Source organism: Apaloderma vittatum, unplaced genomic scaffold, assembly GCF_000703405.1.
Source record: "Apaloderma vittatum isolate BGI_N311 unplaced genomic scaffold, ASM70340v1 scaffold1846, whole genome shotgun sequence".
Lineage (NCBI taxonomy): Eukaryota > Metazoa > Chordata > Aves > Trogoniformes > Trogonidae > Apaloderma > Apaloderma vittatum.
The window spans coordinates 351-20,199 of NW_009723192.1; the positions used below are offsets into that span (position 1 = coordinate 351).

Sequence of the window (19,849 nt, forward strand, 5' to 3'; positions counted from 1 at the left end):
CCCAATAGCCATAGTGATTGAAAATGCCTTGAATTGGGAGTTGAAGTGTCTTATGCTACAGAACTACTAATCCTTTCTTCTAGGAGAAAATTAGTCAGAGGAAAATGATTACCTTGCCCTTAACTACATTTTTTCAGCTATCTAAAGTAGTGCTTTCATATATATGGCCAAACATTTCACTAGCACACAGAAGTAACATGTAAAATTAGCATGCACCTCTTTTTTAAAATATTGTATAAACATTCACTTGAGTGTCCATTAGAAATCTAACGGGTATATGAAAGCTGAAAAGGCAATTAATGTGATTTTTTTCGTTGTTTCTTTTTACTGGCATATCAGAATCAGAGAGTGGCTTCTTCAGAAGAATCTAATGAATTACTAGGGGAATTTATTGAGTTCTAGAATAAGTATATAGAAACAAATTGCTTGAATTGAGCAGTTCTTTTTAGTTTCAATGTCTTTTTCTTAGTTTCCCCTATTTTTTCTGTATTTCTGCTTGTGTTCTCTCAATTTCTTGAGCATTTTATGTGGTGTTTTTTCTCCTTCACAGTTTCTTTACTTTCGATGTCCTTTTTTTGTCTATTTGCTTTTTGCTGTTCTGGCATGTGTACTGCTACGTTACTGAGTCCCCAAAGACTAAATGTTTCATTCACGTTTAAATTTGTATTGATTGAACTAAAAGTGTGCTACAGAGCTCCATTATTCCGATAGAAAGTCGATATAAATTATATATTTTCATACTTCTTGTCCTAGTTTCTCGTTGAGCACATTTCAAAACAGGTTGTGCAGATATATTGGACTCGGACTCTTTTAGATGATAAGTATACAGGGAAAAAAAAAATCCTGATTTTGAAATACATTTAATTTTTTTGTTTATGCTCAGCCTTTCAGAATTTGGGATAATAAGAGTTAAATGAACTCAGAAACACCTGGCTTAGCATAGATTTAGGTAAAAAAATTACTGGCAACCTTTTCTAAGCTGTGCGAGCTATATTATATCACTAGAGACAGGTAAGTTTAGAAAAGAAGATGACGTTTCTGTATGTTTGATCTGTGTTAGCTTGGTTTAAATTCAATTTTGTAATAATTTCCAAGTAACCTTGAGTTCTAAAATGAACATAGAAAACCACACAAACACACGTAAAAATGATCCAATCCTCTCCAAGCAATGTCAAACTTTATTGAAAGTTACCATGTTCCTTTGAGGTAAATTTCATAAAAGCACAGTGTAGGCTGCTTGCTCTGCTGCTGCTGTTACAGTAAAGTTCAATGAAAGAATAAGCTGCAGTTAGCATTTTTCCCAAGGAAGAATTTTAAATTAAAACCACTGCAAAAGATGAGGCATTATTCTTTCTATAGTTTTTTTTCAAATTATTTAGGCAGTTTTCTTCCATCAGAACTTTTCCTTACAACTGTTATTCTTGCTTTATGTTTGTATCATATATATTTTATACACTTACCTATATGGTAAAAAAGGTTTGCACAGTCTAGAAATCAGAAGGTACAGAAATTTGGTATTTTTCTTTATTAAATTGTTACTTTAAAGTAAAGGGAACAATACTTTAAAGAAGGGAACAATACAGTGAAGTCGGGTGAGATTTTATGAAAATACTCTTCAACAATTGGTGAAACAATAAGTATTTGCTCTTGATTTCCAGAAGAGGAATCAAGGAGGCAAATAACATCAAATTTCTGTTTTACAGGGTGATGGAGGCATAACTTTAAATAACATTGATTTATTTCAGTCTGAAAATCCTAATTCACTATAGTATAGCTCATTTTATAGCTCATTGAATAAGGTTGGAAAGAAGATCAAAGGCTGTCTGACACTGATGTTGTCTGTCTGCTTTCAAAGACCTTCAAGACACCTTCAGTGAAGTCTAATTTTCCCAGGGCTAAGATGTTTCAGTGCCTCACACGATTTAAATTTTTTTTTTTTTTTCCCCCCTGAGTCTTTCTGCTCCAGATTTAGCCTATAATCATTGGCCTGCTTGTTACCTGTATGGAGAATTGTATGGAAAATGAAACCTCCACTATCTATTTGTGTTTGACTCTGGAAAATACTTTTTCACACTAGTCCTTTTCTGTGTGAAAGTTTGCTGAAGTGGATATACTAAGTTTATTCAACAGTTTATCGAAAACATTTTTTTGTCATTCCTGCTTGTTTTATTAACACAGATATTTGCTTGAAAATCTTTTCCTAATCTGAAATATCTAAGAACTACAATAAAAGATCAATTCTATAGTGTGGCTGACCTATGCAGAAAGTGTTTGCAGATATTTGTGCATAATTTGATATTAACCCACAGGACCAAATAATGTAGCATTGAGTAACAAAGGAACGACAAGTGTAGTGATGGTTGGATTTGTGATGGGGCATATCAATAAACATATAAAATGTTCGTTTTCTTGCTTGGTAGTTTGGGGGATTTTTTTTTAAACACTTCAGTTGAAAACACAAGGTACATTTAATATATTAGTAAATTGTTTCAACTAACTGGCACTTGAAATAAGGTACAATTTAATGGATTGGTTTTTTCTGAATCTTTTGAGAAAATAGATATTAGTTTTGATAACCTGCAACTTTTTAAGCTCTAAATGTGGACTCCTTGTGATAGAGCTACAAAACATTGTTCAATAGTTGAGTTTGATGTTCTCAAATTCAATGTTTAATATCTCTAGTTGTGGTTGTAGATAATGCTAGGAGCAAGAAGTCGGTTGGACTAAAAATGTATTTGAGAGATCTTACCAGAAGAGTGTTTTATTCATCTGTTTCTCTTGATAAAGGATTCTGTTGTTCTTATTCCACTTGTCATTTGTATAAATGTGTAACAATATTTTCTTTATTATTCTCTTGAAATGTATAATCTTCTACTTCCAGATCCATTTGAGGCTTTCATAATTTTTTCTATTCGTCATGAGATCAGAAAAATTGATCTTCACAAACGTGACTACAGCCTGTTAGTTCCTGGTTTAAGAAATACAATAGCACTTGATTTTCATTTTGATCAGAGTTTACTGTACTGGACAGATGTGGTAGAGGACAAAATTTACAGAGGCAAACTCTCTGATACTGGAGGTATGAAATTTAATCTTTAATTTTTTAACAGTAAGGACAACTGCAATTACAGGGTTAGACCTGATCAATCATAACTAAGCTACCATTCACAGAAGCAGAATTTATGATGGCATTCTGCCTTTAAAAATGTGTATTTCTAGGTTGTACTTGACGTAGAGCTAGAATGTGACTTTTTGTTATAAAAGTTTCCTTAGGCTGTGGGAGAAGTAAATGGCAAACGCAAAAGGGTGATTATTTTTTTTTCCTGGTCCAATGAGTGCAATATTGTGGTGTTTTTCTTCATTCTTTTGTAATTTACCTTTAACTTATTAAAAAAATATAAGCATTTGTCAGATGAATTATCTGCTCTTGCTCTGTGGAAGATTTTCTTCATAATGTTATAGCATTCAGAAAGTCTTGTTCTTTGCCCTGGTGATATTATCTACAGACTGTAACTCAGAATAATCCCATAACACAGAAAAGCATTTCTACAAAATGTTATTTGTTGAAGGATATGTTCAGGCACTTTCATTCTTGCATGAGCTAATACAGAAGCAAGTTCAAGTTCACACGTGCATTTGTGCATGCGTTCTCCCACATGTTTGATTTTCGTTTTCTGTTTGTTTTGTGTTTATTCTTCTTTTTAATAGATGATATTTGCGAGTATTTTTTTTATCCATAAATCCAGACCAGGGAACAAATAGCCTACACTGCTAAATATGTAAAGACAGCCAAAAACGTGTTGCTTTTCACTAATGGTAGCTATGTTTGTATGAAACCAGTAAGGTAGTCCCTTGTCATCACACTGTACAGCACCCAAGTGACTTTTTGTGCTGCAGAAGAGGTTGCTGGTAACGAGGCACGCGTTAGTCTCCTCTGTTACTCTGTGTGTGATCTCGGATCTTTACTGAAAGTTTCAGAGCCTTATTTACAAAAGCATCAGAGAACTAAAGTTTTCTATTACTGTGGAATAGAAATACTGTGGAAGTTTTTCTGTTTACTGCCAAGAAGTGTACTTATTTACAGCAATGCATTGCATTTATATATGAAAAAAAATGTCACATGGAACACAGTATTATCATCCATCAGATTAATCAAGAATCACTCCAAGAGCGTGTGATAAACTTATATGTCCACGTTCACTATATTGGATTCTATATTACTTCTTTAAGACTCTCTTTATCCCCTTCCCCATCCTCCTTTTTTTTCTTTTTTTTTTTTTTTAAAGGTGTTAGTGCCATTGAGGTGGTGGTACAACATGGCCTGGCCACACCTGAAGGTCTTACTGTAGACTGGATTGCAGGAAACATATACTGGATAGACAGCAACTTGGACCAAATAGAAGTAGCAAAACTAGATGGCACTTTGAGAACAACGTTAATAGCAGGAGCTATGGAACATCCAAGGGCTATTGCTTTGGATCCCAGATATGGGTAATTATGAAAAAAATTACTTTTTTGTGTTGCGATGTATTTTGGAGATGGAGGTTTAAGTGTGAGATGATTCGATGTCCTTGTCCGTTGTGAGTTATAGTTCCTAACTTATCTTTAATAGTTCTTGAAAGTATAGCTTGAGTTAAATACAATCCATTATTGGTGTGTTTTGCCCCAGTGAAAAGGGTTATAAAAACATAAGTGGGGAGAAACAGGGATATATTTGTTGGCACATTACTTCCTTTGCTATTCAATGGTTTCATTTGATTTTTTTATTGTGGATGACAGGAACTAGTGCCTTTTGTGTAACCTTCCTTTGTGGTTAGTGGACAGATTTAGGTATTGTCAAGGTGATTCATCTCACCTAGAGATTGATTGATTGATTGGGTTTTTTTGGTGGGACTATGAAAGTATAACTTAGATATTACTTGCCAACTTCTGTCAGTACTTTTTCTACCTTTTCATAAGGGATATTCTATAAACTGGATTGTTATTAATCATAAGTATCTACATGTAGTAGATTCAGCCTGCTACCATCAATATGTATTTTATCTAATGCCTGTCATAATTGTTTCTAATAAATATTAGTATGTTTTCATAGTATCAGACAAAATATTAGTTAAAACAAGCCAAAACTGGATGATTAAGAGAGTATACCTAAATTAAAATAGTGCCTAATTTTGATAATATGCTAGCACGATAAAAACAATTTTACCATAAATTTTAATGTTAGCAATCATCAAACTTACAAATGAATTTCACTACTCCATTTTAAAATCTGCACAGTGAAAAACCCCACCAACATTAAAACTTTGCTTAAGTTATTTTAGATTGCTTTTAATATTAACATCTCATTTTTTAGCGGAGCAAAAATGACCCCCTCACACCACTTATATTAAAAATTAAGTTGATAGACTTAAGTAATGGAAGCAAAGTAAAACTATTCATGGAACATTTAGCTACCTGTTGAGCCAGGTGTCAGTTCTGATTCTGTATTGAAATTCATTCTACTAGTATGAAAATGTCATGATTCTTGGAGCAGAGTTTTGAAGCTATGTGAAATTGCAAACTCGTTACAAAAACCTCATTAGCCAATATTGTGTGTAGCTGGATCCTCTTAGGGAGGCTAAAAAGTAATGGTCAATAACTGCATTCTTTTGTTGATATTATTAAATAAATAATATAAATTACAATTAAATAAATAATATAAATTACAATGAGTTTGCAGAGTCATAATATTTAATTTTGTTTAGGAACCTGCTGTGGTCTATCATGTGTCTTCACTGAATATTTATTTAAGAAACACAACTGTGGACGTAGAAATAAGGGTAGATAAATTCCAAATTAGGAAGTACATGCTTTAATGAGTAAAGACACTGCACTCGCAATTCCGATACTAGAAAGCTTGTTTACAGAATGCATTGCTTATCCATAGAGATCTTTAAAGAGACATCCTGTTGGCAGAAGAATTGACAGATAAGTTGTTCAAATTAAATGGTTGGGAGGAAAAAAAGAAAATCAAATCAACACTCTTCCTGAAACTGAAGGCTTAATCTGCCTTTTGAAAAGCTAGATGCAATTGTGTGCTACACTTTTACAAGTGAGGAAAGAATAAGATCTTTGAACACATGTGGGGACAGTTCCTCAATCTTTTTTACAATTAACTATGAATAAGCAAACACTGATGATTCAGAGTAGGTGGTTGCATTAGGATTGCACAAATCCTTACCCCGGTGGAAGCCTGGCTGCCGTAGTTTCGTCCAACTTGCAGCGAGGCTCGGCATGAATTCTCAGTCCACATACAGATGTATGTGTAAAGAAATGTGTATATACATATAACACGTGTGGCCACATAGGTCTGCACAGGCAGAAAGCCAGCAGTGAGACAAACAAATGGCACCAGTGGTCTCATCCTGTTAATCTCTCCAGTTCTTAAGGATGAAGACTTTTTAGTGGGGAATATGCATGAGTGTATGATGTGGGTTACTCCAGGAGCTGGGGTTGGACAGTGAGCCTGCCCCGGGGTCACTGGGCTGCCTGGGACATATGACTTTCTGAGGCTGCAGCCACACACCAGCCACTGGTAGGGAAACGATGCTGAGGGAATTGGGGTTGTTCAGGCTGGAGGAGACTCGAGGGAGACTTTCTCACTCTCTGCAACTACCTGAAACGAGGTTGTAGAGGGGTGGGTGTTGGTCTCTTCTCCCATGTAATGAGCGCTAGGGCAAGAAGAAATGGCCTCAAGTTGTACAGGGGAGGTTTAGGTTGAGTATTAGGAAAAATTTAGTCACAGAAAGGGCTGTCAAGCACTGGGCTTGAGTGGGCTGCCCAGGGAAGTGGTGGAGTCACCATCCTTGGAGGTATTTAAAAGATCTGTAGGTGTGGTGCTGGGGGACATGATTTAGTGATGGACCTGGCCTTGCTTAGGTTAAAGATGGGACTGAAGCTCTATGATGTTACTTGTCAGAAGTTTTGTTACAGGCTGACTCTTGAAATTAGCTCTTCACAGCTACTTACAAGTTTATGTATCAAAGTTAAACTCTTTTTTTATTATTTGTTAAAAACTTAAGCTAAGAATAGTTAAAGTGTGGTTTTGGCCTTTTGGTGACACTGCTTCTGTCAATTATCAAGAAACTTCTTTCGTTATACAGGTGAAATTGCTCCTTATGGAGGGGGGAATATTGCAGATAGTACATAACTGACAGAGCTTCCCATACAACACAACTTTTCAGTTTTCTTAGCAAGGCTAAACTGTGTAAAAGTCATTAGTCACTACCAAAATCTAGGGTCTTCATTAGAACACTCTTAATAATAAATGGAAATCTCTAATTTAGCCTTTTCTTTAATCCCTGCTACCTCAAATCACCTTTCTTCCATTTTTCCCCTCATCTCTGCTCATCTTCTGTGGATTGCTTTCAAGGGCATTCATTAGAATTTTATTTTTTTTAATGAGATGGGTTTCTAATTATAGAAAAGCAGGAGAAGCTGTTAGTTGCATTAGTGGACATGAAAAAGGGAATACTATTAAACTTTTAGGTTTTTTTAAAAAAAACATGTTGAGTTTAATAATTTCTCTAATAGAGAAATGTCTCCATATAACCCTATTACTTCAAGGAATTTATATAGTTGCTTAAATTAATCTCTTTATTTCTTAAATTTAAACCAAGTGAATGTTTAAACCTTTTTTCCACCTACTGTCTTATTGAACCATTTCAGATTATTCTTCATTCTCTTACATCTCTTTTTGTTTTTTCCTCTCACCAGAATTCTGTTTTGGACAGACTGGGATGCGAATTTTCCTCGCATCGAATCTGCTTCCATGAGTGGAGCAGAAAGAAAGATTATATATAAAGACATGGATACTGGAGCCTGGCCTAATGGCCTTACTGTAGATCACTTTGAAAAAAGAATAGTCTGGACAGATGCCAGGTAAAATGACAGTATTCTTATTATCTGTTTATAAATCCTTATTCTTACATACAGGAACATAAGTGGAACATAGATAGGTGCATTGTGCACAGCACTGCCTGTCTTAAATTTGGGGTTATTTTGCAGGTCGGATGCCATTTATTCTGCATTATATGATGGAACCAGCATGATCGAGATTATACGGGGTCACGAATATCTTTCTCACCCTTTTGCTGTTTCTTTGTATGGGAGTGAAGTATATTGGACAGATTGGAGGACCAATACACTCACAAAAGCCAATAAATGGACTGGCCAAAATGTCAGTGTCATACAAAAAACGAGTGCTCAGCCGTTTGATCTTCAGATATATCATCCAAGTCGTCAACCACGAGGTGACTCTTTATAGAATAATTATTATTCCTATGAGGTGGAAAAATGCTATTATTTTGATACACACATATCTGTATGAATTTGCCTTGAGGTGTCGACTCTTAATTATGTGTCATATTCATGTTCCTCCTGTGGTAATAGAATCTTTATTCAAACTGGAAGTTTCAGGGGATCAGCATCTGTGAATCTCACCCATTTGGGCTATTGTTAATGATCCTCTATAAATAAGGTGCAGAACCACATTTTTTTTAAAAGCTTCCAACTTGGTTTTTTTGACTAGTCTGACAAAACTAAACATAAGTGTTAACTATTTTTCTCTTGCCTCTTTCCAGAGAAAGGTGAACTTTTCTGTGAAATAAGCTGTGTGTACCATTCTTAGTTGTAAATATTCACTTTATGCTTTAATTTGTCTTAATTTACTCATTCACTTATCTGTCTCTATTTGCTTCTTAGTCTTTTTGTTTGCTCTTAGGACTGCATAAGAGAGTCTGCCACTGCAGACTGATACTTTTATACCTGAATAGCCCCAGCTGGGTGTTGTTCATAAACTAAGACTTATCCGAAGCATATCCTATTCACATAATACATTTTATTATAAAAAAAATATTAAGAATTTTCAATTTCAAATTAAGACAATCTGTCTTTCATGGGAGGATTGACTCAACCTTCTAGAGGCATAGGCTCAGAGTTTAAAACCTCAAGAAGCAACAAAACTGTGAAGGCTATTGACAGTATATGCATTAGTTAAATAATAGGAAATTCCTTCAGTTTTTCTTTATACATTATTTTGGAACTTTAAGTTTTCATTTTCATCTGTGCATATATTCATGTGCACATATTTCCATTTTAGTTTTTTACTAGCTTTCGTAATATAGTGTCTATTTATACCAGAGCACTGCTGCACAAATACGGTAAGCACATCAGCTTTGTTATTGGGTAGATAGTCTAATAATAGTTGTATAATCTTGAGCTACTATTAACTGTGTTAATCTTGAGAGCAAAAACTGACCAGGGTGCTGAGCAGAAGAAAACATTCCTCATTAAACTTCTTCAGTTATTTTGTTGGAAGGATGCTTAAAATCATTAAGGTTCTCTAAGTTCATCAAGTCCAACTGTCAACCCAACACCACTATGGAATCATTAAGGTTGGAGATCAGTCCTGCTGTGGATCCCCATGTAAAATGAAGAGCTAAATAAAGTGTCATTTTTGATACTATAGCTGTGTTGATTTTAAAATAAAGTTACAAAACCAGATATAGGATAGAAAAACATGGTAATGGTATTGCTGACAATTTCAAAACCCATTCTTGGAAGGAGATACATTAAGGTATTGATCGAGAAGAGGAGGGAGCTCGTAACCTCTCAACCACAGCTGGAATGCCAGCTTTTTCAGGATAGCCCAACTGTTCAATATAGCTTTCCTATACACGTGTAGCAAATTTTTTATTAGCTGTATCAGCCATCAGAGGGGACAAGTAAGTCTCTGTAGGCTTTTTTGTATTTTTATGTCAATAACTCACTGGTTATTTGTAAACATCAAAACAGATCATCCAGAACAGAACAAGTCATGATTAATGAATGAGGTGAGTTGCCCTCCTATTGATTATACATGTGTTTAATTTTACTCCTGCAACTGTTCTTCTGCAGTGGTATTACTGTCTTCTGTCTCTTGTAAACTGTTCATTCTACCCTAGTAACTTCCCCATCTGTACTTCTCAATCACCTGTCGTTGACAACCTGTTAAGTTACTTAGTGTAAATGGGCTTACGGGTACAGATTATCTAGGGTGTGAATAATACGTATTTTATCAGTATCTATAAGAACACATAGTTAATATGTGAATATATAATTAAATATCTACATGTATGTATTTCTTCTGCAAATGTCTATGTACATTTTTCCCCTTTTGTAGATTTGAGTGAAGCGTTCTGACATGCTTGAAGTCTTCTACTAGTAAATTAAGTTCTGTAGCTATAGGGCACATCAGGGCTGTGTCTAGCTTATGGCTACATAGCTATAACTTCTACCTGTGGAAGTTCTTGGTACATGCCATGCAAAATACAGATGCTGAAAAAAAGAATTATATGTGGTTTTTATTGTGAGACATGACAAAATACGCAGAAAAGTAAAAAATACCAGAATGACTGCCAATTAGTTACGGAATATTCCATGATCTCTGGGTAAATTTCAGTTCTTCTGCTAAAAAGCTGATGGTGATAGAAACTATTTTAGAATTCATGTCATGTGTACTTGTGGTTTTGAATTTTGAGGAACAGTGTTTTGTTTTGCTTCTCACCCAGGGTTTGTAGTGCTCAGCAAGCTATTCAGACTTTACTGTTAGTAAGTTCTGAGCAATTTTTATTTGAAAACATTAAATCCTGACAATTTTGTATGCCTTTGTAAATGTCTTAAAACCCAGTTCTGCGTTAGTTATTTGTGGAAGACTATGAATGTAGCTCTGATGTTAATGAGGACCAGCAAGTAAAATTCTCCTTGTACATTAGTTGTCAAAAGATTTGAAGAATGCTCACTAATAGTATGCACTGGAAAAAGGAGAGCCATGAATACAGCTCGCTGCTAGCTCATGAGTCTAAGTGTGATGACAACTGTGATAAGGACTTGCAGTGAACAACTCCTAATCTACCTTGCATTATATGACGTACGCTGTCAGGATACGCTTTTCTTATGGGTTTATTTTAAAATACTAATGAACTTACTTTAAAGAAGAATGTTACTGTTTTTTTCAGTGCATGTCAAGCTTCTTGAGCTTTATTACTTCTTGAAATAAGCCTCTTAAAAGAATTTTTTAGGCCAGGGTACTGTTCTAACAAAGGTATCTGACTTCTAGATGGAAGAATATGTATGCCCACGGTCTTACAGTATCGGTGGAGTAAACATGCATCTCTGCACACTCCTTCCACGTAACGTTTTTTGTTTTTTGTTTTTTTTAATTAGTCACCTCCTGAACTTTGGGATTTGAGGAGCTGGGTTCTATATTTGGTGTTTTCACAGTAGCAGAAGAGTTCCCATTAGCCATTTTTTGCTGTCAGAGAAAAAAAACTGTTTTCTGTTTGGAAGGAGGCCAGGCAATGTCTGGAGAGAGAGACTGCAGCTTAGAGAGACATCAGTCAGTCTTTCACAGGCATAGATACCTTGGCCTCAAGGCAGGGTACAAGCTGTAGTAGAGTTTTCAGCTGTTAATTGCTAAAATCAGAAAGTTCAATTATCAATTTGTGTAGTTGCAGCTCTTATGTTATGGTATACAAAACATCAGATTTCCAATTTATGAATGGACTTCTGGATTTGGTCTAAATTATCCTTTCTCAGTGGAAGCAATTTCTTTCTACAAATCTCCAGTACCTAGCATTTTTTTGGAGCTAGAGAAAAATGGTGATCCTGCGCGCTGACTTCTTAATTTTTCTTTTGAATTTGTAGCGATTTGGCAATAGATGAAACAAGATAGCACGCAGTTTAGAATTGCCGAGTGAAGTCAGTAGATTTGCATTGCAAAAATGTCGGTATAAATGTAGCACAGAAGGGCAAACATTTAGTATTTTTAGCTCCAAAAGTATACATCCAGGTCAGCTGTCTAGGTGAAAGGTTAATTTTTAAAATACATCATGCAATTTATTTTGCTTGAAGTAAAGTAGAACAGAGGTAAATAAATTCCTGTAGCCTGAAGCAACTTTACTTCAGTTAATGTAGGACAGAATCTAATTTAAGATAGTGAAGTTATGGTGAGAGATTTGTATAGATGATAGATTCATCTGTCAATAAACTGAATGATGTCCCATCTCAAGAATATGAGTTTGAGACCTACTCATATTCATGAAATCAAAGCTGTGGCAGGGATGCTGTTTAAATAGGAAACAGGTTTTCTTGGAAGAATATTTTTCTCAACTACCAATCCACTTTCGGCAAACAAGGTCTTCTATTTTAGGCGCAAGAAGTTGTACCATGAGGTGTGCTACTGAGGGTAGTGATGAGAGGAGTAAATATAGTGCAATGGAATGATCACAGCTTGAGAGCAGTTAGAAAGCTGTGAATTCCTCACACATTCCTCATTTTTTAATTTTTTTTTTTATTTCTCAAGTGTATTACTTTGAATTTTAAAAAAACCCAAACAACTAAACAAACATGGCCATATTTTTTTTTTTTTGACAGGTTGAATTTTTATAAACTAAAAATCAGACTCAAGCCTCTGTCTTCGACAATGGCTGCTGGGGGCCTACAGGGCAGTGTGGACCTGGGGACAAATAGTAGCCGTGCTCCTCCTGTAGAGCCTGGCAGCTTCCACTACCCCATAACTTCCTGATTTTTGAACCTAGAATAATACCTTTGTGCTTTAAAACTTCTGACTGATTCTTCTTGCATGAACTTTTCTAGTTGATTTTTGATTTTACGCAAACTCTCAATGTCTACAACTTTTTGAGCTCTGGTATGTAACTCTACAAGACGTGAGAGAGGACCTCCTGTTGTTTCTTTTGACCCTAATACCTGTTAATTCTGTTCAGTGTATTCTTGTAATAAGAAGGATATTGGACAGCCTTTTCATAAGTATAGATAAATCTGTTGCTCCAGAAAAGGATCTTGCAGATATGGATCCTGTTGCAGTGCTCATCCTCATGTATACAACTTGAATTTTTTTTTTCCTTGTATTACTATACATGTATTTAATTTGATCACTTTATTTCTCAGATGCTCTGTCAATTAACTCTTGTGTAGCTTTTTACACTTGGATTTAATTTAATACTTTGTCACTGATATTTTTGTTACTTACTTTAATGGTAAATTCCTGATTTTTTTTGAAAGTTTTCTATAAAGCCCGGCACCTGCTTCTTGCAGTACTATTGCCTTTAACCTTTCCACATGGTACTACCCTAGCATTACAACATGTCTTTTTCTTGTCTCCCTAGTCAATATTCAAGGTAATTCATTCCAGACAGTCTAGTCTTAGTTTTGGACTTATTAAAACTGACAAAAATATAATTAATTATATTTTTTTTCCCATTCCACTTTCTTCTTAAACTGTACACTGGGGAGGGGGGAGGAGCAAGGAGAAGTGATTCATTAAAAAGAACTTGAGAATTACAGTAAAGCTATTATACAATCGTAGAATGGCCTAGGCTGGAAGGGTCCTCAGTGATCATTTTAATCCAGCCTCCCTGTCGGCAGGGACACCACCTCTCGACTAGATCAGGCAACACATGGAGACCGAACGGGAATCGAACCCACGACCTTGGCGTTGTTAGTGCCACGCTCAACTGACTGAGCTAACTGGCCCCCAATCATGCCACAGGCAATACAGTATCAAGAAAAATTGTGCTAACTTTGAGCTAATAATATTTTTGTTTGGGTTTTTTTTTCATGGTGCAATGTAAATTTTTGTTAGATAAACACTAATTCATGTGAATGATTAAAAAGAGAATATAGGAAACAAATATGTATTTTAGTAGTAATGCATTCTTTGATCCATTCTAATTTGAAAATTCCAAAGATTAATGCAAAAATAATCAGATTGTATAAAGATTTTAACTTGACTGAGTATAGCAGAAGGATCTTTGGCCCTATGAAAAGCAATGCTACAGAAAGTATTGACAGTGAGCAGAGAATTAGATCAATAACTGGTTTTAAATATGAGTGGGATAGATTGTTGGCAATTTAAAATTATCCTTTTGATATAACCATTGTGCGTAATTTGAAGGTGTAGGCAGGATTTAATTATGTCGTGCACCATTAAAGTATCAGATTAAAATTTTGAGTAGCTAAAATATGATGCCAAGAAGGGACAAGTTCGATACGAAGTTAATACGGAAAATAAGCTGGTTCATAGGGAATGCATCTTCAAGAGGTTGTTAGAGTAACTGTTCGTTTGTCAACTGGTGATAGAATGTCTGAGGCATTTTGGCGGGTTTTTTAAGGGTTCCTTGTCAATAAAAATAATCATTGTATTTAAATAATGTTTTAGAAAGCAGTCAAGAGGAAATATGATGACAAAGAATGACATGTATATCTCTGCACAGCGCTGTAAAAGAAATAGATCGACCAGCAATCAACAGTGGAAATCAATTAAATAATGCAGAAGGCTGGCCAGTTGGTGGAAATGCCATTTCTGTGGGTTGCCGTGATCAAAAGGAAAATAGATTGGTGGAAGTGATTAGGAAAGGAATAAACCACAGAGAGTGAACTGTGATGCTGTATAAATCCATATCACTCCCATGTCTTGAATACAGTATACAGATCATTTAAAAGATACCGAGAAAGCCTGACAGGCTGATCAAGAGTATGGGAAAGGGTTTTGTGTGAGGACAGGTAAGCTGATGCTTCTTGAAATACAGCTTATAGACAGGCTTCTGTGGCATGGCAGCCTGTGAAATCATAAATGGCATGGAGTCAGTGAATGAGGAGCAGTGTGGTTATTCACAATAGAAATGGAAACAAGCATTAGAACTAGCACAAGGAAATAAAAGAGCCATGTTTTTTGAGAGTCAAAGCAATAGCATACCTCTTTGCCTTCAAGAAAAGTACTTTAATAAAAAGTAAAGAATGTGCTTAGCAGTTATTCAGTGAAAGTAGTATGAATAGGAAAGGAATATATACATGTGCACTAGTGTAAGAAATTTGTAGATTATGATTGCCCCTGCAACTGTGCACACATGTGAAAACAAAGACATGAATGTATAATAATGAGTGAAGATAATAAGAGGAGTTTCTAGGTTTTGTAAGACTAAGAAGTGTCTCTGGAGACTTTCAAAAACCGCCTGGACACGTTCCTGTGTGACCTACTCTGGGTGATCCTGCTCTGGCAGGGGGGATTAGACTAGATGATCTCTATAGAGGTCTCTTTAAACCTCCAACATTCTGTGATTTTCCGGTCAGCTTGCTTTCCTTCTTCGAACAAGATGTGCTAGAATTGCTTTTATAAGTGAGAGGTGGAAGTACTTCTGCATGTTTTGTTTTTTTTTTTTCAATTTACCTTTGCATGTTAGATTTCCTACTAATATTTTAGTAGGTAGATGAAATTGAGAGGGAACATTGACCTTGTCAAAATTCATTGCACAGGTTAAGCTTTGACTCTTTCCAAAACAAAATTTGTTCAGATTCTCATTATATTAATGATTTTTTTACGCTATATATCCTGGTTAGGAGTATATGATTATTTACATTTAAATGCTATAAATAACTGCAGAATTAATATCTCGCTGGGAATTTTTTTTCCAATGACTTCATGAAGTTACAATGATACATTTGGGGCTGTACGTGGAGCTCATGAGTAGAACACAAGCTCAGTTAAAAAGGAGACTGACATTGTCTTCAAACAGAGTTTTTGCCACTTTCTCACCAGTGTGGTTTGTGCTGGTTTGACAAACCTTGGTTCTCAAAGATGGTTTTGAGTATTTCATTTTTCTTTTTTTTTTTTTAGCTCCCAATCCGTGCTCTGCTAATGAGGGCAGAGGTCCCTGTTCTCATATGTGTCTGATCAATCACAACAGAAGCGCTGCATGTGCCTGTCCACATCTCATGAAACTGTCACTAGACAAGAAAACATGTTATGGTAAGTTTTCCTCTCAAAGCCTGACAACTGCAGTGATTTTTAGAATTTTGACTGATACAAATTAAAATACGTAATCTTGAAAACAATCTCTGCTGTGCTTTTTAATGATATATTTTATAGGGACATCTACTTTCTGAGAACTGATAAGTTGTTCTAATATATCAGGTGTGTGGAGCTTTGATATTTATTACTACAGTCATATTTTCTGTTGTATATGTGTGTGATATGTCAGTAAAACTTATCTCTGCGAAACAGAAAGATTTCTGCTGTAAAGTGCATCATCAGAAAACGATGAGTCAGGTAAGCTGAATAACAATGAGGTACTTAGTAGTTGAAATCTCTACCTGTTCTTTTAAATTTTTCTTAGTTTCATTTTCAAGGATGAAGAAAATGAAATGAAGAGTAAACACTAGACATGCAGCTTTGCAGGAGAGTTATATAAAAGAAATCCAAAAAACACTTTTAAGCTATCAAAAAAACCCCGAAATGTCACATACTTGTGTCTATTATGTGCAATACGTTGCACTGCATTACTGTCTTCAGTGTTGATTCATAGTGTTTAGGAAATACAAAAATACATATTTTGTCATTTCAAGGATATTGCAGGGGAAAAGTTACCTTTACTGTTTAATCACAGACATTTGCTCTAATAAATTAAGCTTTCAAGATTAAAAAAAAGAAAAGAGTTCTGTTTTGCCTTTAATAAATCTCACTTTTTTTCATTAGTGGATATCTAAATTAGAACAAGCAATGTGTTCTTTTTCTTCCACATGTCTGCCTATCACTGCTTACACGTCGATTGTGAAATTCCTCATGAGTTTTGTTATTTGCAGTACCTGCCTGTTACAGTGATACTCGCTTCCCCTGAGATTCTAAATCTTAATATCTGTTATGATGTGCAAATGAAACAGTATTTTCATGACTGGGGTGTGAGGTAATTTTTTTTAAATATCACTTTTAACATTTTTCTTAGACATTCAGAAGACTGTATTGATTTAGTGATGTAGTAACATCATTTCTGGCATCCAGAATTCTATTTTTTTTCCCCTGTGATTGTTAGGCCCTTTCACATGCTTCATTTCTCAAGTGTCATTCAGCTGCAGGTTTTTTTGGAGGTGTTAAATCACTTGGACTTTATTTACACATTTGTAAAGTGATCTCAGATGAATGACCTGGACTTCTGTTCTGTTAGCAATGTTGTGAAGAGGATGAGGAGTGACGTTTTCCTTTTTTTCTTAACAGAAAGGAAGAAATTTCTTCTTTATGCAAGGCGTTCAGAAATAAGAGGGGTGGACATAGAAAACCCATACTTCAACTTCATCACAGCCTTCACTGTTCCTGACATTGATGATGTGACTGTCATAGATTTTGATGCTGTTGAGGAACGCCTATACTGGACTGATGTGAAAACACAGACCATCAAGCGTGCCTTCATAAATGGCACTGGCTTAGAAACCATCATTTCGAGAGGTAAGTAAAATAACTTTAAAGTAAAAAGAACTAATTTTAGTTAAATGCGTGCTAAAATATGAGCGTGCAAGTTTTTGTTGGGTGTAGCTTTCACTGGTGTTAGATAATTGATCTAAATAGAAATTACAGTTTGTTTAGGATTCTAGTCCATTTTATTGACTCCTAATTAATTTCTATTTAAGCAAATTGGGATATACTTGTAACGTTGCTTTTGTCCAGTACTTCAACATGGTAAAATATGGAAAAAATGTCTTCTGGGGAAACTAGAATAGAGATGAAAAGCAGAAAAACTGCAATATCCTGAAATAACTTGGCATTGAAGAATTTCATTGCGAGTTTCCTATGTCTTTTGGCTATCTGTGCTGACCTAGCAAAGAAATTGGCTCCATTAGATTAGTTTTTTCCTTTGCATTCCATGTAGATCCTTCAGCTCTGGCACCACTGGTGACACACAGGACATGGTAGTTGCGTAGTTTTGGTGCCAGTGGTGTTATGTATTCACCTGTTGTGTTCTTGCAATGTGTCGCGTCCGAACTGAGGGAGTGGAGCCTTTGGATTCTGTGTCTCAGAATCCTGTGTACATTTCCTCCATCATCACTGTTTCAGTTACTTAGAATACTAAAATTCAGATTTTCTTTTTAACTGAGCTTTTTCATTATAGGTAGATTGCTTACAGCAATAAAAGCCAACATAAAATATTGCCACTGGAAAATCATGTCTGGCAGGTTTTTATTCAGTTAACGCTTTCCTGGTTTTGACATTTTTGCTTTGTACTTTGAATACAGAATGTTAATGGATTGTAAAGTGTCTGCCTGATTGCTTCGATGTCAGCAGCTCTGGTATTAAAGTGATAGCACTTGTTGTCCTTGCTAGTGGTGTTTTCTTGTTGTTTCTGACCACTGTCTGTTCCATTCCTGGCAGCACATCGTGTTCTTGTGTTTTTAATATACCTGTCTGCCTGAAAGTAGGAAAACTGCCAAAGGACTACCTGGAGGCAAATTTTGTAGAGTCCGATTCCCCAACTGTTTAGTGTATATTAGAAGGGAAAGCGAAGAAAACAGACAACTCATTTCTGTAAGATCAGAGCTTTTCTGATTTTGAGAATAAATTAAGTAAATTTAGAAAAATACTTTGGAATACTTTTGGATTATTCAGAAATCTAATTAAAGCTCTGCCCCTGGTGTCACTTTAGAAGAAAATTGTGCTATTTTAGCGTATTTTGGGAAATCATTGGTCAAATATGGCAATATCCCCACTTGGCTATGTAGAATGATGATTTTACTTATTGTGGGTATCTCTGTTTTTTCCTTGACATCTCGGAGACAACTTCATTAACAATTGGAGATGTTTTTCAGTACTGGTAATGAAAACAAGGTTTAGAGTGCCTCTTACAGAGAAAAAGAGAAAAGAGTAGTTGTGTTTTAAAATGAGAGTAGAATAAAAAAATTGTTTACTATATAAAATATACAGAGAAAAGTCACAAATCTTGTCAAGAAACTAAATGAAACTTAAAGAAATGTACTGTGTTTCAGTTAATCAACATCCTTTCATGTTGTCTATACTATGGTAGCTTCTCTGGTAGAGTTGTTTTGTGAGGTTTTTTGTGACCTTTTTAACTTCTTGATAAATAAATTTGCAAAATTGTGATGTTCTGGCACATCAAAACATTATAGAGACTATTCGTTGTGTGTAGATGGTCTTATTTGCTTACAGTTATGTTTTTAAGCTTTGCAAGCACATACTAGTGGGATTCTCGTTGGATGAAATCTTACACCACTGTCACAGAGATGCCAAAGTCATACTTTAATCTTTTTAAGACTATGAAATGGTTATTTTCTGCCTCCTCCAAACAAAAAACTCAAAAGTTTGGGAGATCAGTTGTATATGGGTCAGGCCTATCTATTTGGTGTCCTTTTCAAGCTTTAGAGAATGCAGCAAACTTTCTAACACCTAGTCACTGTTTCGCTTTATGTATATGCGTGACGGAGAGACTTCCCTGCAATGTTCTGGCTAGAGGTCTTTTTGAGCTTCACTCACAGGTCCAATACATGGACTTCACTGTGAGGTTCAAACTCTCAATGTATTAGGACTTCATTTAGGAGTGTTGATAGACAAGAAGCTCAACATGAGCCATCAGTGTGCTCATGCAGCCCAGAACGCCAACCGCATCCTGGGATGTATCAAGAGAAGCGTGGTCAGCAGGTCAAGAGAGGTGATTCTCCCCCTTTACTCTGCTCTTGTGAGAACCCACCTCGAATACTGCGTCCAGTTCTGGTACCCCCACCATAAGAGGGACGTGGATCTGTTGGAGCGTGTTCAGAGGAGGCCACAAGGATGAGCCAGGGGATGGAGCACCTCTGCTACGAGGACAGGCTGCGGGAGCTGGGATTGTTCAGTCTTGAAAAGAGAAGACTTTGGAGGGACCTAACAGCTGCCTTCCAATACCTGAAGGGAACCTACAGGAAGGCTTTTACAAGAGTGTCCACTGATAGGACAAGGGGAAATGGGTTTAAGTTGAAGGAGAATAGATTTAGA

At 35.7% G+C, this 19,849-nt stretch overlaps 1 protein-coding gene across 1 annotated transcript in view; it reads left to right on the forward strand.

The window, feature by feature from the left end:
* Window positions 1-2,881: 2,881 nt before the first annotated feature.
* LOC104275907 (low-density lipoprotein receptor-related protein 1B-like) overlaps window positions 2,882-19,849 on the forward strand; it is a gene marked incomplete at both ends in the record, with an annotated part of 22,789 nt that continues 5,821 nt past the window's right edge. Inside the window, 6 exons of the mRNA XM_009872002.1 lie at window positions 2,882-3,079; window positions 4,287-4,491; window positions 7,756-7,920; window positions 8,047-8,291; window positions 15,713-15,844; window positions 17,087-17,314. Coding sequence (XP_009870304.1) covers window positions 2,882-3,079; window positions 4,287-4,491; window positions 7,756-7,920; window positions 8,047-8,291; window positions 15,713-15,844; window positions 17,087-17,314 — 1,173 coding nt within the window. The remainder of the gene's footprint in view (window positions 3,080-4,286; window positions 4,492-7,755; window positions 7,921-8,046; window positions 8,292-15,712; window positions 15,845-17,086; window positions 17,315-19,849) is intronic.